The sequence below is a fragment of the Thamnophis sirtalis genome, unplaced genomic scaffold (assembly GCF_051295495.1).
Source record: "Thamnophis sirtalis isolate CommonGarterSnake01/CBP01778 unplaced genomic scaffold, rThaSir2_p1.2 scaffold_12, whole genome shotgun sequence".
NCBI classification, from domain to species: domain Eukaryota; kingdom Metazoa; phylum Chordata; class Lepidosauria; order Squamata; family Natricidae; genus Thamnophis; species Thamnophis sirtalis.
The window spans coordinates 51,959,461-51,984,199 of NW_028261392.1; the positions used below are offsets into that span (position 1 = coordinate 51,959,461).

General features: G+C 42.0%; 1 protein-coding gene across 1 annotated transcript in view; it reads left to right on the top strand.

Moving 5' to 3' along the window:
* POLA1 (DNA polymerase alpha 1, catalytic subunit) overlaps window positions 1–24,739 on the top strand; it is a 377,795-nt gene that overhangs the window by 173,628 nt on the left and 179,428 nt on the right. The window contains exons 30-34 of the mRNA XM_087726535.1: window positions 1,135–1,267; window positions 6,173–6,304; window positions 6,694–6,868; window positions 15,344–15,522; window positions 16,658–16,789. Of these exons, the coding sequence (XP_087582661.1) occupies window positions 1,135–1,267; window positions 6,173–6,304; window positions 6,694–6,868; window positions 15,344–15,522; window positions 16,658–16,789 (751 nt within the window). The remainder of the gene's footprint in view (window positions 1–1,134; window positions 1,268–6,172; window positions 6,305–6,693; window positions 6,869–15,343; window positions 15,523–16,657; window positions 16,790–24,739) is intronic.

Consider the following 24,739-nt stretch of genomic DNA (forward strand, 5'->3'; position numbering starts at 1 on the left):
GAGTACAGAGTAGAACTATTCAGACTGATCGCTGTATAGCAAAACCCCCTGCAGAAAATCCAAACAAGCCTGGGGGGAAAGGACGTAGCTGTAAATCCTATACCTGTACTCAAATTGTTTTTGCTTCGCACAGGTTGCTTTTGGAAGTGAGGGGAGGTGAATGGGAACTCCTAAAGTTGTTATGGTGAGGAAAGTGGGGGAGCGCATTCCAAGCATACTTTCATCTAGAGTCGTATCTCAGATTACCATAGCAGACTTGTGAGGGATGCACCTCATTGGGGAATGTGATTTATGATACAAACTGAGGGGAGGGAAGGAACAGGGGTAAAGTTCAGCTATAATTCAAATAATGCTCAGTCCTGACTGCAAAAAGGTATTGCCAAAATGGGTGCTCCTAATAAATGATTAATTTTCTTTTGAAATTGTCTCGGGACTCATGAATCAATTAGGGCATTTTTTGGAAACCTGAAAGAAGGTAGAACTGGATAACATGCTGATTCTTTTTCCTCATAAATGTATGTACTTTGTGGAAATAGTAATACAACAATAAATAATTGTTTTTGTCAAAACTACTGAATTTTGTAAGGAATTAAGAAAAGCTTTAATTAATGAAAAATTTCACTGCAAGTTTTTATTGAGGAAGCTATGTGTAAAAAACTTAATGTATTAGAGAAAGTTGAAATTTTTTTTTTAATGTGATGGACAAGAACAGAGTAAAATGCACATCCTTACTGATTTGCATATCCTTTTTATTTCGTTTTTCTACAGTTAGATGAGGTTAGTTAGCTTTGTTTATTCATTGAATAATTAAAAATATATTAAATGTTGTCTGATATATTTTAACACATTTGCAATTATAGCTGGCAAATATTTAATGAGAATTAAATTGATGAAATGGTCAATTGATTAATACAGTCAGTTATAACATGAATTTTATAAGAGATATGACCAGTATATTACTTGCTATACTACACTCCATGCTAGTTTAGTAGCAACCAGTAATTTTTGTGGCTAGATTACAAGCATTTTTTCTTTACTTTCTGAGCAACTTAATGGAATTTATGAATATGCTGTGAATTTTCTAAAGGTGTATTATCTTAATAATAACGTTATTATCTTATGTCTTTTTTACAGCTATATAATTGGCCAGATCCTTTCTGACCAATCTCGAGATGTAATTGTAGAAAACATCCAAAGAAGGTTAATAGAAATTGGAGAGAATGTCACAAATAATCTTATTCCAATAAAACATTATGAAATTAATAAGGTGATCAATATTGTTTGTTGATATTATATATGAATCAGTTTGAATATATCCATGGAAATCTCCATTAGTGTCCATTTCTTATGTTGATAGTAATTCCCTTCATAGTAAAACCACATGGTTTAGAAATATTCTACAAATATTTTATCATTCTAAGCTGATCATGTAAAAATGTATATCTTGGAGGAGAAATAATAAAAAAGGATTTCTCTGCTATGCAGAATTAAATATACTTAAAACTTTGAGTAATCCAGAGAAAGTCTGCTTTTTCTGTATTATTTTATATATTATCTTTAAAAAATTTTCTCTTAATCTGTATTTCTCAGCCTGTTTATTGTTGCTGCATATAAATTCAGATTTCAGCACACTGACATTATATTTCTGGACATGTCCAGGATATGTCTTGGATGCATTGTTTAAATGAAAGCAATGTTTTTCTAGAAAGGGGAAAGAATAAGTAGAATCTTACTATATTTTTTGGAGTATAAAAAATACTCCCCCCCCAAAAGAGGGTGAAAAATTGGGTGCATCTTATACACTGAATAGAGCCCTGCCCATCTGCCGGCCCCCATCCTTTGGCCTCTGCCTCCCAGCTATTTGCCTCCTTGCAGCAAAGAGCGAACAGCCTGCTTCAGTTTCAGCACAGTCTAATTAGCACAAGTAGCTGATTGTTGACAGCCCCCCCCCCCCCCGGACCATTAACTGTTTCAGGCTGCAGGCAGGCTATGGCAATTCCTGCAGCCTGAAACAGTGGATTGTTGGGACACCCTGCTTGTGCTAATCAGGCTGTGCTAAAACTGAAAGTGAAACTGGGCTTTTTGCTGTTAGCTGTAAGGAGGCAAATTGCTGAGAGGCAGAGGCAGATTTTTATTTTCTTGTGCAAATCAGGCTGTGCTGAAACTGAAACTGGATGTTTGCTGTTTGCTGAAGGAGGCAGGTCGGTAACTATAAAAGCCTATAGAATGTTCAAATTATTAGACTTATTTTTAAAGACTGCTTTATTATTGTTCTAGACAACTTAACAAAATGAAGAAGCTTTTTAAAATAAATGCTTGATCTGAAGAGGCCCAGTGCTATTGTATCTTCTTTTAAATAGCAGAGAATAACGTATATTTCCAGAAAGCCATATCAATTTTAACAGCATTTGTACAAATATAGTCTGAAATGTAACAGTGTCCTGTTTAAGTATTAAAATAAGGCAGCTGAGTTAGACCCTGACTTAGTCATGTTTGGAGTAGATCTATTTAAATAATTGGGAGGAGTTAGTGTGACTACATTTAAGAAGACTTTCTGGCATTAATATACTGCCATAACGTATATTTCTCCAATTCTTTGCTATTTCTATGGGTCAGGCACACATGTACAGAAATACACCGCAAACAATGTGTATGACAATCATGATTTTCTTCTCCGCTTACTCTAATTGTAAATGACTCTTACAGCAGAAGGATAGAGTAAATCATAATGGTAGACAGGACAAAGGTAATAATGAAGATTTTACAGAAGAGAGAATCCTGCTTTTATTTCAAGCTGACATTGCTACTGGCCATAATAGAATAATAATACTCTCCTACCTATGTATATTGTATATATAAGCATATCTAAATACACGTTAAGAGTGAATGTCACTACATCATAGTTAGCAATCCCAAACTATTTGTTGTAGAGAAAACAAGCTATGTTAATATGAATTTTTAATGTTACATTTTAAGACTGTTCAATAGTTTTGATTGCTTTGAAGTATTTATTTCCCTAAAGACAACCTTCTAAAATTAATTGAGCACATATACCATATTTTTCGGACTATAAGACACACTTGACTATAAGATGCACCTAGGTTTAGGGCAGGAAAACAAGAAAAAAATATTCTGAACCAAATGGTATTGTAATATATTTAATAAAATATAGCAGAATAATATTTCAACCATGTAAAGTCAACAATGGGATTAAGAACCATCATCACTGTCATTAACAAATGAGGAAAGACTTTAAGGTTCAAGCACTCTTCTAATTTTCTGAAAACCCCAAGAACTCATCGCTAGTGTCAGAATTTAAGAAGCTCAGTTGCTCAAAATCACTGATATCACTTTCTTCACTATCTTCATATATGATATAATCTTCAGTTCTATCTAAGGCATTGCTAATGCCACTTTTTTTGAATGACAGTGCAACAATTTCATCCTTCACTGAGTGCCATGATGTTTTAACCCATTCACAAATTTGAGTGATGGCCTCTTCATTTGTCCAGTAAGTGTCAGATCATGATTACCAGCAGCCATCCATTTGTTCCACTCTTCATGCATCTAGACTTTAAATTGTTTGTTGATGGAAACATCAAGAGGTTGCAACCGGCTGGTAAAACCCCCAGGAATTACAGCTAGATGAATCTTCACTTCTTTAAATCTCTTCTTTGTGTTTTCGCTAATATGTGCTCTAAACTGGTTGAGCACTAATAAAGCAGGTTTTTTTTCAGAAGCGCTCCAGGATGTTTGGACCACACTTTTTCAACCCATATTCTCATTCCATTTTCGTCCATCCATCCTTTCTCATGAACATGCACAACAACTCCTTTTGGAATCACTTCTTTTGGAAAAGTTTTCCTTTTGAAAATTAACAATTGAGCAATTTGGTGCTGTCTGCACATTAGGACAACACAACTGTGTAATGTTTTCTCATGTCCTGAGGTTTTTCATAGTTATTCTTTTGGCATCTTTCAGATCAATAGTCTTATTAGATGGCACATCAAAGGTTAGCGGGACTTCATCCATATTCCCAATCTTGCCAGTTTCAAAGCATCTATTACAAATGTATGAAAAGACAGAATCTTAGATTCTAGGGGGTGGTGCTCATCTCCGTTTCAAAGCCGAAGAGTCCGCTGTCCAGAGACATCTCTCTGGTCATGTGGCCGGCATGACTAAACACCAAAGGCACAGAGAACACTGTTACCTTCCCACCAAAGGAGGTCCCTATTTTTCTACTTGCATTTTTACATGCTTTCAAACTGCTAGGTTGGCAGAAGCTGGGACAAGTAACGGGAGCTCACTCCGTTACATGACACTAGGGATTCGAACTGCCAACATTTCTGATTGACATGCTCAGAGTCTTAGCCACTGAGCCACTGTGTTCCTATCGTCTCATAAATCTGAAACACCACAGTGATCCAGTAAAATCCTGAGTGCCTTTCTCTACAGCAATGCATATGGCGTCATATATTACCATTTTTTGTAGAAACTGCGAAGCCATTATTCTGGTGATGTGTGATCCATTCTTTCATGTCCACCTCTAACTGGCCACTTTGCAGCAAGCCCACAAAAGTTGTGCTTACTTTTATCTTTTACTTTTTGCAGCTGATCCACCTGTTTCCTCCAATTTCTTATCATTTTTTTAGTTGGAGGTGGTCTAAAATGTTTCTCCTCTGCTCTGTTTCCATGTCCTCAGCATATTTCACTACTTCCAGTTTAAAATAAATTTTATATGCTAATCTTTTCTGCTTTGACATTCTTGTACTGGTATGTAGTGTCAAGAGGTACCGTAGTATATTTCTGCAAGAAAGAACTGTCAGTAATATGTCCTTTATAACAATACAGAACACTGTAGCTAAACACATGTTCATACATTCATACATAAGATACCGGTATACCGTATACAGTAACATGCCACACTAATTCATTATGAGGGAAATACAAGTAGTAGGGAAAGAGGAGGAAGCAAACTGCTTCCCTCAAACTCGCTGCTCCGTTGCCCATTTCTCCATTGCAGTGCAGCTGTTCTGCCCACAAAAGCCTCATCTTTGATGGCCAATGCCAAAGCAGAGAAAGAGCTGCCGGGAAAAAGCCAGTCAGCCTGGGAGTTGCCCCCCCTTCCTCCCCTGCCCTAAACTAACAATAGCAAGCTGAAAATTTTAGGACATTGGTGATTCTTTTCCTCCAGAAAAAAAAATTCTAGTGATCTTATCTTTACAAAAAGAAACAGGCAGGCTCTAGCATGTCTTCCCATCCTAATAAAATAGTCTGCCACCCCCCAAATTACATCGATGGCTGCAGTAAGTGATGGGCAGGAAGCCATGCCATGCCCAGTGATGGGGGGGAATAGACAGCAAGAGGAGCCCTGTCTTGCCATGTGTGCCCCAATGAAAGGTGGCGGCAACCCATCTACTTCCCTTTGTCCTCTTTGGCGCTAGAAGCCAAGCTCCATGTCCCTGGGCTCACAGTCCACGCAGGCCGGGAAGGGCGCACTTGCAGCAGGCGTAGTGGAGGTATGGCAGGCAGTGCAGCAGGCACCAGCAGGGTGTCCTTAGCGAATTGCTCGATGTACAGGACAGGCAGACGTAAAGCGTGCCCAGGCCAGCCAGTGGTGGGATCAGCCGATTCTCCAAACAGCACACTTTAACAAGCGGTTCGGCCAAACTGGCTGAATCCCACCTCTGCGTTGCTGCCTCAGCTGAGCAATGCTGGAGACTTCGCAGCCAATTGGCAGTTGGATCTGCCTCCCAGAACACCGCTCATAGCTGCTTGTTGCCGCCACTACACCAATTCCCTTCCCCCAGGTATGGCAAACCCCCAGTTGATGCAACATTTGATATAAGACGCACCGAAATTTTCACTCACTTTTAGGGGAGGGGGAAAGTGCATCTTATACTCTGAAAAATAGCTGCCTACCTATCTAAAGGAATTCTGAACAGCATTTTTTAAAAAAAGCAAATTTATCCCTTGGCTTCATGGCAATTATTTGAGATAGGTTGAAAACATAAATAAATAAATAAATACATTTTTCTTATATTCATTTAACATTTCCTAGAGTGGCAGTCAGAAAGGAATAGTGATTTTGACTAGATTTTAAAGGATCACTTAATGTTACAATGTTCTGTATGGCACGTATAATTCAGTAGCACCTTTCTTTGACCTGTAGGCATTGACAAAAGATCCCCAAGATTACCCGGACAAGAAAAGCTTGCCTCATGTGCATGTTGCTTTGTGGATGAATTCTCAGGAAGGTAGAAAGCTGAAAGCTGGGGACACAGTGTCATATGTTATCTGTCAGGTAAAAGCATTTTTGCTATTTTTAAAGTATCTTTTCCCAGTTAGAAACAAAAACAAAACTAATCAGTATACTACATTAATGGTAAATAAATATTACACTCCTTTTTATATGCTTTGTAAATGTAGGACAGAGCCAGTCTGATATGACAGTTAAGCGTGGTGGACTAGAAATCAGAAGATTGAGTTGTAGTCCTGCTAACCCAGCTAGTTTTGTGGCAGTACCCCTCTCTGAGCCCAAGAAAAGCAATTGCAAAACATTTCCAAAAAACATTGCAAGGAAACTGCATGGATTTGTTCAAGCAGTTACCAAAAATCAAGACTGACCAGAAAGTAGGGGAGGGAGGGGGAATACAATTTGTGTCAGTAAATTCATTCATTCTTTTGATGAAGGATGGATCAAATCTGAGTGCCAGCCAGAGAGCATATGCTCCTGAACAACTGAAGAAACAAGCAAATCTTACTATTGATGTTCAGTATTACTTGTCTCAACAAATCCATCCAGTAGTAGCTCGTATCTGTGAACCCATAGATGGAATTGATTCTGTTCTTATTGCAGCATGGCTTGGTAAGTATTTTTCAAGTTCTAATTCTTGATATTCATACTGTGTGGTGAACAAAAATGTGAGAATTTGTATCTTATGAGAATATGTCTTCCATGCTATTAAGCCTATTCTTGGGAGAGATCAAGAAATAAAGATCTGCTGGTTACGTTTATACAATTTGGTAGTGGCTTGGCGGCCTGGGTCGCTGGAACTGACAACGACCAGGCTGGCCACACCTCCAAACTGGTTCTTTTGTTTGTTTTTGCCTTCTGCGCATGTGCAAAGTAACCGGCAGTAGCGGCAACAGTAACCCACCCCTGGCTCGATCCCACTTAGGAGCCTCAGTTTACTCGTGAACACCATTGGCCTTTTTCCCTGCCTCTCCCGGCCAATGTTGCTCACGAGTAAACTGTAGCTAATATCTCCCACATGTTGCATGCCCCAAAACAGCACAGAGGCACCGGCGAAAGCTTGGAGGGGGGGGGGTGCAACATGCAGGATGGGACCCGGCCAGCCCTGCAGCCCGGCTCAGCACACCAGCAGGAGTGGGGTGCAGCAACTGCAACTGTGGGGAAGGCCGGTCGGAGGCAAGAAGGGGTGCTTCGCCCATGGCTCTCATAGCCGCTTGGTGAGCCGCTCCCCAGACCAGGCCCGCAGCTCACACCAGACCTAGGTTGCAGCTGCCGCCGGCTTCTTTTTGCCTCCCTGCGGGCAGGAGCCACAGTGGCACCAGTCATGGCTGAGAGCTTTCTTTGCCAGCTGGCCACTGAAAAGTTCTCCCTTTTATAAAAGCCTTGAGTGATGGAGCATTAGGATCCAACCTGCACTTTAACCAACCAACCGGGACTTAGTTTGGAAACAGAAGAAGAACAAACCAGTGAGTGGCTGCGTCCAAGCAGGAGATGTTGGGGGGGGCTGGGTAGGTGAGTGGGTGGGTAGGAGGTCTCTGAGTGAGCGCTGGGCAAATGGACGGTGGACGACTTTGCTTTCCAGTCTCCAATGAGTGACTACATCCAGCTGGGGGATTGGAGGGGACGGCTGAGTGAGCGCTAGGCAAGCAGGCAGGAGGGTGACCTTGGCGGCTTGTACTCACCCCAGCTTTGCGCCCAGTCGGCTCTGGTTGTGCACCATTGGTTGGCTTAACGGTTGGGCGCAGGGAGTGGGGGGGGGGCTGCCAGGCAGGAGTGGTTTAGCTCAGTTGTTCACCAGGCGACAAAGTGGACCTACTCAAAAGGATGAAGGGGATCTTAGATGGAGCTGGTCAAGGGAGCAACCATTGACTTATTGAGTCTAACCGTGGTTGATGGGCCTTGCCTTGGGGTGGGAGGCATGCTTTGGGAGGGGGAAGATGGGCAGCATTTCCCCCCTCCCTGGGCACCTGCAGCCTTGGAGCAGTTCTGGGCACTTGCACAGTAAAGAAAATCTCCACCTATAAAGCGCTCCATGGTAGTGGATCTGGCTATCTGAGAGACCGCCTTCTGCCAATTACCTCCCTGCGTCCCATCAGATCGCACAGGGTAGGCCTCCTCCGAATTCCATCTGCCAGTCAGTGCCAACTGGTGACTACGCGGAGGAGAGCCTTCTCGTTTGCAGCTCCGACGCTATGGAACAACCTCCCCGTGGAGATCCGTACCCTCACCACAGTCCAGGCCTTCCGCACAGCCCTCAAGATCTGGCTATCCCGTCAGGCCTGGGGATAGGATTTATTCTCACCCCGCCCGAATGTTGAGTGAATGTTGTGTTTTATGGTTAATTTTTTTTACTCACGTTTTTTTTTTCTTTTATGTCTTGTCTTGCACTCCCTTCCTCCATCGTTGTAAGCCGCCCTGAGTCCCCTCAGGGAAAAGGGCGGCCTATAAATGTTCAATAAAATCAAATCAAATCTCATGAGTGCAAGTTGTTAATTGCCTTGACTGTGCAAAGGCCGGGAGTTGCTGCAGGCTCCGAGGCTGCAGGAGCCCGGGGAAAGGGGGGAAATGTTGCCTGTCGGGCTGTACCCTCCAGGAGCAACCTCAAAAGTTTTCAATCTCGTCTAGAGAGGCTTTTTTAAAAAAGAAAACCCTGAAAAATCTGCAAGATCCGGAGCTGCCAGTGTCCAGTAAGATGCGTATCCTGTGGCCCACTCCGCCCCATTCCCTGCCCCACCTGCCAACCCCAAATTGCGCCCCACTGCAAGCGTCTTTCAGCCGTTGTGTGCAGGGAAAAACCTTGCACAGTAAAGAAAACCTTCCCAAGTTCAAGGAGCTGTTAATTGCCTCGCACTCACAAGGTTTTCTTTACTGTGCAAGGCTTTTCCCTGCACACAACGGCTGAGAGACGCTTGCAGTGGGGTGCAATTTAGGCCCACCCCTCCCACCCCAAGGCAAGGCCCATTAACCATAGTTAGATTCAATTAGAATCTTTTTAAAGAAAAGCCGCAAGATCTGGAGCGGCAGTCAGCCAGTCTTTTTTGGGGTGGGGGGCTCCCCAGATCCCCCCTTTATTTTGTTTCATGGGCTCCCTCACAGGCAGCTTCTCTTTCTGACCTGAATCAGAGAACAAGGTTGCTACCTGGTCCCCCTTCCCTCAGTCTCCACATCGCTGCCTGCTGCCAACTTGACTCCGCGCAGAGCGGGCTGCGGAGGGTGCCATAACCCAGGTTGATCAGGATGGTGTGCTGCTCCAGGAAGCCCATCACCTCGAAGAGGTCCGTGCAGGGCTCCACCGCCTGCAAATTGCGGCATGAGGGGCAGAAGCTCCTTAACCCAGCGGTGCAACGCAGCTCCAGCAGCAGCAGTGCCCAAACACCTGGGATTGGGGTGGGGGCAGTGGGCTTTGCACACGAGGGCCCCATGGCAGGCCTGATCCCAGGCGGCCGGGCACTGCTGCTGCTGGAACTGCATTACACTGCTCTGCAGAGTTGAGTTGACAGCGGGCAGTGATGTGGAAACTGAGGGAAGGGGGGCCAGGCAGCAACCTTGTTTTCTGCTTGTGGGCCAGAAAGAGAAGCTGCCTGTGAGGGAGTCCACGAAACAAAATAAAGGCGCTCTGGGGTCCCCCCCCCCAAAAAAGGCAGTGAAGAGCACCGGCCTCGCACGTCCCTCTCAAAACTTTGCACCACTGCTTCAGTGGGCCACAGTTGTTGGTGGGGGTCATGTGTGCGTGAGTGATGTCAACTTGGGCACACTCACTCAGTCATATGCCCCCCCCATCTAGTCATGCCCATTTAACAGGTAGTAAAAATGTTTGAAACCCACACCTGGTATGCATCTATATATGACATGACTAAGGAATGACTAAAATCATCTGACCTAGTGAGATATATTTGTGAGATGTTGAAAAATTGAAGATTACTCTGCAACAAGCTCATATTACAGGTAGTAATACAATACAATAGCAGAGTTGGAAGGGACCTTGGAGGTCTTCTAGTCCAATTTTGTTGGACTTGTGCATTTTTTTTTCTTGCCTAAATGTAGAACCTTACTCTTTTCACCATTGAATTTCATTTTATTAGATAGTACCCAATGTTCAAGTTTGTCAAGATCCTTCTGTATCTTAAGCCTGTCTTCTGGAGTGTTTGCTATTCCTGCCAGCTTGGTGTCATCTGCAAATTTGATGAGTTCCCCATTTATTCCCTCATCCAAATCATTGATGAAGATATTGAAGAGTACTGGGCCCAAAACAGAGCCTTGGGGTACTCCACTGCATACTTCCCTCCATGTAGATGCAGTTCCACTGAGGACTACACGTTGAGTGCAGTTGGTCAGCCAGTTACGAATCCATCTGGTGGTGATGCTGTACAACCCACATTCTTCTACTTTATCTAGTAGTAGGTTATGGTCTACCTTATCAAATGCCTTACTGAAGTCCAAGTAAACTATATCGACGGCATTCCTCTGGTCCATTAATTTTGTCACTTTGTCAAAGAATGCAATAAGATTAGTCTGGCATGATCTGTTTTTGACAAACCTATGTTGGCTTTTGGCTATTTTTGTTTACTTCTAGGTGTTCGCTAATTCGTTGCTTGATTATCTTCAACTTACAACTACATTTGAGCCAAAATATATGTTGCTAAGTGAGAAATTTATTAAATAAGTATTGCCCCATTTCTTGCCACATTTGTTAAATGAATTATTGCAGTTGTTATGTTAGTAACATGGCTGTTAAGTGAATATAGATTCCCCATTGAGTTTGCTTGTCAGAAGGTTGCAAAAGGGGAGTTGCTAAATAATCCAAATGTAACTCACATGACCATGGGGATGCGACTGTAATAAGTGTCAAAAATGATCGTGTCACTTTTTTCACTGCAGTTGTAACTTTGAACAGTCACTAATGAACTATTGTAAGTCAAGGACTACCTGTACTAATCTATTGAAATCTTATACGGCCTTTCCTAAATTTGGGTTGCTAAACTAGCAGCCCAAATGTACATCCATAGTTTTCTACTGCTCAATTTTGTACTGCTCATAAATTATTTAATGAAACTAGTCCAGTTATGGTAAACCTAAACTGCTCTTAAAATAATACATTGCAATATTTTAAACATATACAAGAAGTTGTCTTGTTCTTTAGATATGCACCCTATATTTCAATCAGATAATACTTATGGAGCCTAATGGAAAAGATGAATAACATATGAAACATCAATCAGTATTTTGGTTAATCGGTGCTTTGGTTATAAAGTAATTATAAATCAAGTGCAGCTTGATACTTTAAATAGACATCATGATATTAAATCCTGTGTCATTACTGACTTTAAACGTTAATTTTGTATTAAGAAATCCAAACCAACTTAATTCACATTTCTCAGGGAAGATTTTGTATTAGATAATGAGAAAGTTATTTAGTTGGAATATTATAGCTTTGTTCAGACTATCCTAATCTCATGACCTCCAGACATGATATATTTGAATTCTCAGCCAGGATATAAAACTTTATGCTAATTGGAGAAGTCTAGCTTGTTTGTTGAAGGGAATAAATTTAGATGAGTCCCACTAAAAGTGTTTGTTTGTATTACATTTGAAGAAGGACCTATAATACGAATGATATGAACTTGCACAAGCTGCTATTGATTTTAATATCTTTTTGCAGATGCAATCAAACCAGTTTTGCGCTTTAGTAGTGATGGTTGCTCCTTTCAGTGAATAGTCTGATTTCAGAGTTTTTTCATTACTGGAGACCTAATTATAGGGTAGCCATTTTTCACTACTGTATTTCTCCCAAAAAAGACCCGGTCTTCTTTTCTTTTGACCTCTGAAATAAGTGCCAAGGCTTATTTTCAGGGATGTCTTTTTTTTTTTTTTTGCCCTACCCTTCAGGGCAGTTTAGCGTCCCAGAGCACTTCAGTTCTGGCCTCTGCTGCTGTTAAAGGCATTACTGGTACTCGCTGAGCATACCCAAGGCCAGCGAGCAGGCGCAATTGGAGCCATAGCTGCAGCTTCTTCCTACTTTAGCTTTGCCCTCAGTCGGGAGTGGGGTGGTTCATGGTAAAATGGTGGGTGAATTCGCTTGCAAGGTAAGCCTCAGCAGGAAGGGATGGTACAGGTCAAGATTGGCATTTCACCTTCTTCCCTATTGCAAACTGCACCAGTGTGATGAACCTCATGAAGACCCATTTCTGGATTATTTTATTTCTATAAAATAAAAGCATTACATTCATTTAAAATAAATATGATATAAATTAGTACAAACTTTACGACATCTCATATATGAATTTGGATTTTGGCCATTTAAATTTTTAAATTAAATTTTGTTTAAATTTTGAGGGTTAGTGGGGCAGTATCTATTGGGCTTGTGAGCATAGGATTGCCAATTCTCCCCCCTCCCCCCCCCCAGTTTTTAAGTAAAGTTGGAGTTAAACAACAAAACTTTATTGGTTTGTGTTATTTTAGCTAAATAAATACAATTCTACTGAGTATAATGTTACAATCAATTTGCAAAATAGCAACCCTTATATATATCCTAAGCATTTTTCACAGTTTAATATTTCTTAAAGTTGAGTTTTTATAGGGTGAATAATCATGGTCCAGGTAATTGAAAACAATTGTTATTTTTAGAAATTCAGACTGGAAACCTCTAGATGGCAGCACTAGACACCATTTTTAATTTGTTTCTCAAAATATTTCATGAAGTATGCTACAAGGTGATTTAAACTTTAAACTTGCATATACAGAAGTAAGACTTTTTAATCAATTTATTTTTTTTAAAGATAATTTGTGAAATAATGCATCTAATCATCTTGCCAATTGAGACTAAATAGAATTTTGATATAAATGTATGATTATGAGGCATAATTATCCTAGCAATTATTATATAACTTAACAAATATTACATAATAATTGAGATTTTACATTTTTATATTTTCCCAAAGATGTGATCAGATCAAGGATTATTGGGCTTTTATTGCAATTAAATGACAGACTATAATGACTTCTAATATCAGTTTGTGGTTAAATTGATTGTTTGACTTTACTTCCCATAATTTGATCAGTTATAAACAGCATGTGTGAGAAAGTAGATTAGAATGAATTTTGACAGAGACATCCATGAGATAAATATGAATAAATCTTCTGGGTTTAGATATTCAAATCTGTCCTGTAGATTTAAAATGTCCTATTAACTAACTTAATTTTTTCAAGACTTTGGAGATGTTGAAATTATTGTTCAAAAATGGATTAATGCACCCAAGAAATAATCTGTGATAAAAATACAGTGTTATTATTTATTTGAAATTATACTTCTAAAACAGGTTACCTTTCTCTTTATTTAAATGCTTTATTGACTCAGAATCATGATTGTTATTTTATGGCATTAATTGTGGTTGATGGGATTTCACTGACATAACTACATTTCTACTGCTAAATCTGTATCTAGTTGCTTTTTAATGGCAAAAGGATTACCTGTGCTGCTCGAGTTATTAATTAAATTAGCCAAAGTGTAAATATAGTTTGAGTTTTTTTTAAAGTTGAATTTAAAACATTTACAATAGAAAATAATTTTCAATAATGTTTCAATTAGCATTCTTTATTGAAGGTGTGTCTATGTATAAATAACATTTATCATAGTCCTATCTATGATTGATAATTGATAATCAGAATTTCAATCCATTTTATTAATAGTACTTTAAGAATCCAAATACATAATATTTTATGGCAATGTCCTTCTAAAGCATTAAGTAGATTAAATGGACACCAGTTCTCAGAGTTCAATTCATCAGCCATACTCCAGAATAGAATTAGAAGTCATAGTGATATATATGAAAAGCATTTTATAATTAGTTAAGCAAAGGTAGTATGTAGCTTGCACTCCTAATGAACACATGAATATTTCTAGGTGAATTATAGTTTGAATATTGAACATTCTTTTTAAAGAATGCCAGTCTTTTATTTCATAAAATTAGAAGGGATTAATGCCAAATGTAAGTATCATGAAATCAATGAATTTAAACAAAGAGTTATTTATCAAAACAAGTTGTGTGTATGGCTAGGACTTTCTTACTCTGTAGAAAGTACTCCTAATTTTATTCCTCACTGGAATAAATTCCTCTCTTTCATCACTAGAAATAGAAATGCCTATGGAATGTATATTGCAAAATTTTCTTGAGTAATGCACATTACTACTACTATCTCCCCTCCCTATCTCTTTCCTTCCTTCCTTCCTTCCTTCCTTCCTTCCTTCCTTCCTTCCTTCCTTCCTTCCTTCCTTCCTTCCTTCCTTTTTCTTTTTTTCTTTCTTTCTTGAAAATATGGTTTGACTGTAGCAGTATTCATCTAAATTATTTTTTATGTATGCTTATCTTTAAATTAGTACTCTTTATTTGAGAATATTAACCTATCCTGATGCTGATAGTACATTTCTAAATACAAAACGTATTTGTACAAAAACAAATATGCTCATTAAAAAAAAACTTTCTGGATCTTAGTAATCAAAAGTGCTTTTTTATCTTCAATTCTGACTTTTTAAATGCTGCTGAATTTTAACGACTGCATTAGATTGAAACTACATGCTGTTAACCATTGAGCCAAAATGAAATCGACCACTGCATTGAAGTCTTGAGTTGGCAGTTGTGTACAGTCTTAAAGAAGTATCTAATAACAGTTCAGCCAGGCTTCTTTTAATGGGCTTTTATATTCTCTCTTTCATTTTAATGATGCCATTCTGTTTTCTAATAAAGATGCACCATTTTATTCAAAATTCTCTGTTTCACTTAAGAAAATAGCAATAAATCTATTCTCTAGAAGTAGCATGTTCATAAAGAAATATTCTGTTGCATACTCCCCATGATAGATTATGCATTGTGCTAGCTTTATTTATAAAGCAATTTTGTGTGAAAAGATAGGTAATTTCATCATATTGCTCAGATCTTTATTCTAGGTTAAAATGAGAAAATGTATTCTTTTTTTTTTAAGTATCTCATCCTGAGAATTCAGTTCTATTTTGGATTTCCCAACTCGCATATGAAGCTGATGTGGCAAAGAATTGCTTTCTTTAGACTTTGAATTTATATTTCTTATTAACAGGAATGGATCCCTCACAGTTCAAAGTCCATCAACATTACCATAAAGATGAAAAATGTGATTTGTTTGGTGGCCCAGTTCAGCAAACTGATGAAGAAAAATATAAAGATTGCAAGAGATTCAAGTTTGCTTGTCCAAAATGTGGGACAGAAAATATTTATGATAATGTATTTCGGTACTCGGTTAGTATATGGTGTTTACAATTTTTGAACTAAATTCTCTATATTAGAGTTTCAATAGTGGACTTTTATATATTAACTTCAAATTAATTTTGCCTGTTTGTTCATGTCTTTTTGGTAATTGTGCAGAATATTTGTATCTCAGACAGCTCAGTTAATAAATTCTATTTAAATATTAATTATTCTAAAATAAACTAATTAGAAGAGATTATTTTTTTCCTGCATAATTATTTGTATTTTTACATTTTTCTTTCCTTTTATGTAGCAGTTTTATAAATATTATCTTTCCTGCTGTCTTTGTACATCAGACATAAAGATACATCGGGTAAATTCACATTCAGAAGTACTGCCAAATGTATCTGTGACCTTGATCAGAACTTGAAATAAAGCCAGCTATTTAACTCTATTGCAATGTTATGCATGCAGTAGTTATTGGCAAATTAGCAGGCTGTGGGGTAGTGAAAACCTTGAAAGTTAAAGCAAATAAATTCTTTATCAAAATTAAAAGTAATTATTTTAAGTTAATTTGGACAGACAGCAGATGTTCTGTGTTCTTTGAATCAAAACAACAGTTGTTGGAAGCGAGTGAGAGGAAAAGGCAGACAGAGATCAGTCAGTACTTGGTAAATCCTTGACTTTGTTTCATTACAGCTGTAAATGAAGATATAAGATAATAAGATAGTTACTTGCATAGAGGTTTGACAACTTACAGATGGTCTACGTATAAAAAAAGCAGATATCAAGCTCTGTAATTTTTCCACCTAGGATTGCAATGTTTTTAGTGCAGAAATTGTTAGATTAGATCATAAAAGTACAATTTTTAAGTAGTACTAGGAATGAGAGTCTTAAAGCCTATCTGCCATCTACAGTATTTTCTTTATTATGAATTTTTATTTATCTTAGTCTCATTTCTGAGAGATATATTGAAAAATCTTGGGGGGGGGGGGTGATACCAAGTTTCCAAATGTTCCAGTAATATATTCAGTGCATTCATTGTAGTATGTAAAATCAATTGTTAACAACGAAATGCTAAGATAGAGATATCACTTTGTATATTTTAAAAATGTGTTCTTGCATGAGATCCTATTGCATAGTTGCTTTCAATATGTATACCAAAATTTTCATTTTTTATCTCCAGGGTGGAAAGTTTAAAGCCAATATGCTATGCTGTAATCCAGAAGGATGTGATGAAAATCTTTTAAATTATTTTATGCAGATTAGCAACAAGTTAATCTTGGATATAAGAGGCTTCATAAAAAAATATTACTCTGTGAGTAACTTATTTTTAGTCTGTATTTAACCACATCTTTTCCTGACTGAATCAATGTATTTAATAAATAATGATCTGGTTAAATGATGTTCTTGAAATGTTAAATCATGGTTTAATTAACCTGAAATAGCATTAGGCTGGTTTGATCCTGCCTCATATTCTGTCTCCCATTCCTGATTTAGTTTCTTAAGCATCTTAGTTTCTTAAATTTCTGAACTAGGACTACTAAAAGCTTACTTCCGACCAAGATATGAGAAGACTTTTTTCTTTCATATCTTTAATTGGTGGAAGGTCTTAAATCACAGTTTTTATACTCATAGAAATTAAGACTTCAACAGTCCAGGGTATCTTTCAAGCTGTGAAAGAGTTTGGTGATTGAGGATGAGGACATATTATTATACTATTTATCCCTAATATACTGGTATCTCACTGAGATTGTATTCTCTGAACCAGTCTAACATGTTATAATTGAGGCTGGTTTTGGAAATTTAATTGAAATATTTTAACTAAATTTGAAACAGTATGCAAATCACTTTTGAAGTATTAGTATTATTTTCTGAAGTATTTCAAATTTCAAACTATGTAATAAATGATAGCATAGGGGCTTATTTATAAAATGTTACAGAAGATGCAAATAACTTTCTGCAGCAGTTTTTTTCTCATAGTGATAAAAAATCAAACCAAAGCAAGTTTTTATTATGGTCAAAGACCAGCATCCAAGTAGTGAAATGGTTGTATTACAGGTAGTTTGCATTAACAGTAGGAAAATTGTGTTTGCTATCTTAAATCCTTTTTGTCCTGTTTTTCAGCTGAAAATCAATTGCATTAACAATCATATTTCAAGTTGAATTGATAGCATAGTTCATGCTGTCAACATTGATACAAAGGAAGGAAAAGAGAAACAAACCCAGACACCGGGTATTAGTGACTGCTATTTTAGGTGCTCTTTCTGTCAATAGAAGAGTGAAACTGCTTCCTCTCTGATTTGTGTATGGGGTCATGTTTCCATGAAGTTCTTTCTGAGAAGCACCGTAGCAACCACTAAACTAAAGCTTTCCGTTAGTTCCATTTAGGGCTGTAGATTAAAATTTAAAAAAAGAGTTTTCCAAGAATAGTTGCAAATACAGACTGAACTTAGCGTAACTTGATTTCAGAAATATGGTTATAGAAGTACCATAATATAAAAGTGGATTAAGAATAGTGCTTATAAAATAACATCTTTGGAAAAGCCATACACTTTTAGTATACACTAGTTTTGCTATTAAAAATTAATTACAGTGTCCTTTGAAATGCATTTTCTAGTCTGGCAATATATTAGTATTTAGAAAAATATACTTAATATGGGCATAGTTTATTTGGTTTATCTAGACGAAATAAAACTAATAAGACTAGACAATGGACATAAATTTATAGGATTATATGGAGCTCGGTAAATGGCAGAGAAATTATTGCAATTCTGTAGGGTGTGTGGTCTATTATATCAGTATAATTAAACCTAATGTATCAGAAATTTAGTGAACTACACTCAGTTTTCTATTTTCAAAATGGAGTTTCATTACATGTACCTCTGATGGACAAGCTTCTAACGGGGGGGAGGGGCTTTTCTGTGAATTGGGCCACACATGCATCAATGGAGCCATGATTGTACGTGTGATGCAAATGGCTCCATGAGCGCCCACACAATGCTGCAATGCTCGCTCGTGTGTGTGTGCTCCCGGCAACAATAGCGCATGCGTAACACTCACAGATCACTAGCCTCTGTGCTACACCTCAATGTTAGCATGAGCGTGGGTGCCTGCGTGCACTGGCCAGCCACTTACACAGCCTGGTGGTCAACAACCCATGGCCCAGTTCTAATTCACTGAGTAGATCTGAGGAATGCAAGGGGAGAAAGTTAAAGGAAAAGCAGGGGTTTTTTTGCCATCTGCAGAAAAACATTTTGATACAAAATGCCTATTATTTAAATAATGAGTTAAAACTTAGTATACCATATTGATATACTAAGTCTTCCATCCTTCCGAGGTGAGTAAAATGAGGATCCAGGTTGTTGGGGGCAATATGCTGACTCTGTAAACCTCTTAGAGAGGGCTGTAAAAGCATTATGAAGTGGTATATAAGTCTAAGTGCTATTGCTATATATACAGTGTTTATGCATTTGTGTGTGTTTTTTTACAAAATTGTATAATACCACAATTTCTGATATAGTTGCATAATAAGTGGGGAAAAGCCACTTTTCCCCCGAAGAGTGTCTTTGAACTATGCCACCAACATATTGACCCTAATTAGGGAACAATGTTTATTTAGAAGACTTAATGATAAAGTTTTGATTTCAATGTTTGTTTTGTGAGAATTCCAAACTGCTAAAAATAGCAATAGCAATAGCAGTTAGACTTATATACCGCTTCATAGGGCTTTCAGTTCTCTCTAAGCGGTTTACAGAGTCAGCATATTGCCCCCACAATCTGGGTCCTCATTTTACCCACCGTGGAAGGATGGAAGGCTGAGTCAACCTTGAGCCGGTGAGATTTGAACCGCCGAACTGCAGCTTAGCAGTCAGCTGAAGTGGCTGCAGTACTGCACTTTACCCACTGCGCCACCTCGGCTCTTATCATATCAGAGCTGTAATAATTTCTTAAAATGTACTTTTTATTTTGAAACTATGCAAAATGTTACCTCCAGTGTTTTTTATTATAGAGTTGCTGGTTTAACATGCTGTTTGAAAATTAACTTAAAATGATCACAACATTTAATAGTTGTGATTTTGTTAGTCTCTAAAGTGAAGTGTGGGAGGAGTCACAACTGGGTATTAACACAGCCCTTTTGCCCTGGAGACTGAGGTAAATCTTGAGGCCACACCTCCGCTCCTCCTCCTGACCTCCTAGATTAACCTCAGTCTTCGGCCCAGAAGGAGTGTTTTTCCTGACTCTCCCTTCACTTCGAAGATTTTCTTCCAACAGATTAATTTGCTTTATTTGGATTACCCCTCTTCATCCATGCTTCACCTGCTGCTAGCACTAGAGCCTTGCCGCTTCGCTAGCACAAGCCCCGAGTGCCCGGACGGTCGCAGGGGGGAAGCTCTTACCTAGCCGCAAGCTCCGAGGAGATCCAGGGATCGCAGGAGGCAGAGGCCCAACAGAGGGCATCCTCCCAGTGTTCCCGAGGATCAGAGCAGAGAACTTGGACTGTAGGCTCGGTGGTCACCATCTTGGATCACGGCCATCTTGGAACGTGTAGTCGGCATGCCTGGCTACGGACGCTGCGGGCGCCCAGAAACCACTGCCGGAACCAGGGGAAGGCTGCAGGGGCGTGAACTCTGCTGGTTATCCGGGGAGGGCCCAGAGTTTGGTGGTGGGCCGGCGTTTGGGCCCTGGATTGGCGGCAAGCTCAAGAGGGCGCAGAGCCTTAAAGTGGCAGGACGCGCAGTCGAGCCGAGGTCGTAGGAAGGAGGGGGTGGTGAACGCAACTGTGAGTAGAATGGCGGAGGCGGCGAGGAGCGGGGGAACAGCAGGCCCTAGATCCCCAGGGGAGTGGGACCCGGGTGAGGGGACCTCCAGGGGATTTCTCCCAGTCACCAGAGGGAAGTCCTCCGCCAAGAAGAGCACCCCCAATTCCACGAGGAGAGAGAGTTCCGGCAAGGAGGTGCGGGTCCAGGGCTTCCAAGAGGAGGATTAGGGACTCCCATCAGTCCGTCGCCCTCCAGATCTTGCTCTCCCGCAGGCTTCCCAGGCCCAGCCTGATTCTCCAGGAGCCCCAGGGGGCCCTGACAGAGGGCGCAGTTTCCTATCGCCCCCTTATCACCTGCCCATCCCTCGGGGGAGATCCCTTCGGACGCAGGGCTCCTAACCCTTCCAGGCGCCGGCTGGCCCCACAATCTCCAAGCTGAGGGGAATTTTTGCAACCTCCAGATCTTCATCCCTCCCTCCCAGAACTCCCTGAGAGCTCTCAGGAGCTCCTAACCAGAGCCATAGCACACGGGATAGCCTCAGGCATGAAGCACTAGTCCCAGGTTTCCAAAAGAAGGACTTCCCGGGGTAACCCCAGGGTTCATCAGGACGTTCCCGGGTCATCTGCCCCCAGAGAGACCAGGTCATCCTCTCCCTCCACTGCCAACGAAGTCTCGGATCTAGAGGAGGGGGAGCTGAAAGAAGTTGGGTTTTCAGAGGACGAGGACGCCCAGGTCCCTGAGGTGCCCAATATCACAGGTCTTTTCCCTCCCTCCTTGTTTAGCTCCTTATTACATAAGGCCAAGCCCACGGCAGACCTGGACAATCCAGAGCCCAGCCCAGCGGCTGCCACCCCTGGCACAAGCGGGGGGAACAAGGGGCCCTTCCACAGGCCCCAGGTGGAGAAGGAGGAGATTCCTATCCCAGACCTGTTTTTAGAAGTGCTTAAGTCACAGTGGGTTAATAGGAATAGGAATAAGTTTATTTATAGGCCGCCCTTTTCCCTGAGGGGACTCAGGGCGGCTAACAACTTATAGGGAGGGGATACAGACAGTAACATATAACATAACACATAATTAAAAAGTAAACAACATTCATTCAACATTCGGGTGGGGGAGGATCAAATCTTTACCCCCAGGCCTGGCGGGATAGCCAGTTCTTGAGGGCTGCGCGGAAGGTCTGAAGGGTGGTGAGGATACGAATCTCCACGGGGAGATCGTTCCAGAGGGTCGGAGCTGCCACTGAAAAGGCTCTCCTCCGCGTAGTGGCCAGCCGGCACAGGCTGGCAGATGGCACTCGGAGGAGGCCTAATCTATGAGATCTAATCGGTCTCGAGGAGGTAATCGGCAGGAGGCGGTCTCCCAAGTACCCAGATCCACTACCATGAAGGGCTTTATAGGTGGTAAGAAGCACCTTGAAGCGCACCCGGAGATCAACAGGTAGCCAGCGCAGCTCACGGAGGATAGGTGTTATGTGGGTGAACCGGGGTGCACCCACAATCACTCGCGCGGCCGCATTCTGGACTAGCTGAAGTCGCCGGATGCTCTTCAAGGGCAGCCCCATGTAGAGCACGTTGCAGTATTCCAGCCTAGAGGTCACGAGGGCGCGAGTGACTGTTGTGAGGGCCTCCCGATTCAGGTAGGGTCGCAACTGGCGCAACTGGGTTAAACCAGGTTCTTTCCCCAACCCAGTGAGCGATGACTGCAGGTTCTATAACCTTAATGCTACCTTCTCCCAAGCCCTACAGGTACCTCCAGTGGACACCCTGGTCACTAACTTGGCTTCATCTTCCGCGGTGGTGACTAGAGACATCTCTAACTGCCTCAGGGCAGAGGACAAGAGAGCAGAGATGGTAATGCACAAAACCTTTCAGGCAGTAACATGGGCAATTAGGGCGGTGGCGGCTGCCTCCTTTTTCAACAGATCCACCTTGCTATGGCTGGAGCAGCTGCAGACAGGACTCTGGCTTCAGACGTGAGACTGCTGCAGGACATCACCAAAGTAATGGCAGCACCCAGTTCTCAGCAGACGCCACCCTGGATGTGGTAAAGTATTCTTAGCAATAGCAGTTAGACTTATATACTGCTTCATAGGGCTTTCAGCCCTCTCTAAACGGTTTACAGAATCAGCATATCGCCCCCACAGTCTGGGTCCTCATTTCACCCACCTCAGAAGGATGGAAGGCTGAGTCAACCTTGAGCCAGTGAGATTTGAACCGCTGAACTGCAGATAACAGTCAGTTGAAGTGGCCTGCAGTACTGCACCCTAACCACTGCACCACCTCGGCTCTTCTAGAGCTTTATCTTCCTATGTAGCATCCAGACGCCTGCTGTGGCTATGCCATTGGCAGGCTGAATCCCGGCGAAATGGCACCTGGCAGGAGCAGATTATACCAGGGATGAACTGTTTGGTTCATCTCTGGATCCCATTCTTGTGGAAGACAGAAATAAGCGTAAGGTCTTCCCGGCCACGAACAGGCGTTCAGAGCACCGACAGGCTCCTTACCCGAGGAGAGCATCTTATCGTCCACCTGAGTCGGAGTTCCAGCAACAGAGGTACACCACACCCAGATTTCCCAGACAGGGGGATAGGCAGTTTTCCAGGGACAGATTGAGAAGCCAACCGCAGGGCAAAGGGCCCTTTTGAGGTGGGGGCGCCGGCCGTCCCTTCCGCAGGTTCAAATGATCCGCCTCTAGATCACCCCATTGGCGGTCACCTCTCCTTATTCGCGGATTCCTGGGATCGCATCACCTCGGATGAGTGGGTCCTCCAGACTGTTAGGCCCGTGCTTCAGCTGGAGTTCCGCTCACAGCCCCTGAATAGCTTCCGAACTTTCACCTCCTCTAGGAATCTGGCCAAGCGGGCCCTCCTGGGCAAGGCCATCCAACACCTGCTAGCCTTCAGGGCAGTAGAGTTGGTTCCAGAGGGGGAGAGGGGATCAGGATTATATTCTAACCTGTTCCTAGTTCCCAAGAGTTCAGGGGGGTGGAGGGCCATCTTGGACCTCAAATTACTCAACTCCAGATTGGTATACCGTAGGTTTAAGATGGCCTCTCTCAAGTAAATCCTAGAAGGTATCCGATGGGGATTTTCTGGCCTCAATCGATCTCACAGAGGCCTATTTACACATCAGGATCACCCCTGAGCATCGTAGGTTCCTCAGGTTTTCACACGAGGGCAGCCACTTCCAATATAGGGCTCTTCCCTTTGGGCTGGCCTCAGTTCCCAGAACCTTTACCAAGGTACTGGCCGCGGCCATGGGTCCCTGTCCGGCTTCATTGTTACCTTGATGATATCCTCGTACTGGCCAGGTCCCTGGCTAGGACTGAGCAGGACCTGGGCCTCACCATCAACATTCTGAGGTCCCTGAGGTTCTTGATTAACCTCGAGAAGAGCCATTTAGTTCCCTCCACCAGACTCTAGCACCTAGGGACCATCATAGATTCTGTGGCTGGTTAGGTATTCCTCTTCCGGGAGCGTAGGGACAGCATTGTTTAGCTGGTTCAGGAGAACCGTAAGTCACGTTCTGTCCCTGTAGTTCTTCTTTCCAGGCTTCTCGGGAAATTCATCTCATACATAGGGATCGTGCCCTGGGCCCGTCTCCATGCCAGAGAGCTGCAGTGGTTCCTGCTCCCGCACCAGAGAGGCGGGACGAGCGACGCGGGCTTCAAGATTCTCGTGACACCCCAGTTGCTCCTCTCGTTCCGTTGGTGGCTGTCTCCTGCTCTAGACAGAGGGTCTCTGTTCAGGGAGTCAGCAAGGAAGGTACTCACGAAGGATGCGAGCCTATTCGGCTGGGGAGCGCACCTGGAGTCCCTAATATCCCAGGGCCGCTGGACCCCAACAGACCTGCGCAACAACATTAACTGGCTGGAGCTCAGAGCCATCCATCTGGCTCTGTGACACTTCAAGGCAACAGTGTCTGACCAACATGTCCTGGTCCTGACAGACAACGTGGCAGCCAAGGCCCATGTGAACAAGCAGGGGGGCATGCATTCCAAGTCTCTGCACAACAAGGCCCTCCGGCTGAGGAACTGAGCAGAAAAGAACATCTGATCGATGAGAGCGGAGCACATCTCCGGGATAGAGAACCAGCAGGTGGACTGGCTTAGCAGGGAGAGAGTCGACAACAGAGAATGGCAACTCCAGCGTCATCCAGCAGATTTGCGGGAGGTTCGGCTACCCGATAGTGAATCTGTTCGCAACCCCATCGAACACCCAGCTGCCAAGCTTCATATTGAGGTTCCCTACCAGAGGAGCTGTGGACACAGATGCTCTTCGTTGCAGATGGCCGACCAGTCTTCTCTACGCCTTCCCTCCCCTTCCCCTCATCCCCAGGGTTCTGAGGAAGCTAGTGACAGAGAAAGCAGAGGTGGTTCTGATGGCCCCCTACTGGCCACGTCGCCCCTCGCTGGCAGACCTGGTGGACTTGTCAACATCCCCCCCATTGGAGGATCCCGCAAGGGGGGGTGGCTCTGCGCCAAGGGTCTCTGGAGCATCCAGACCC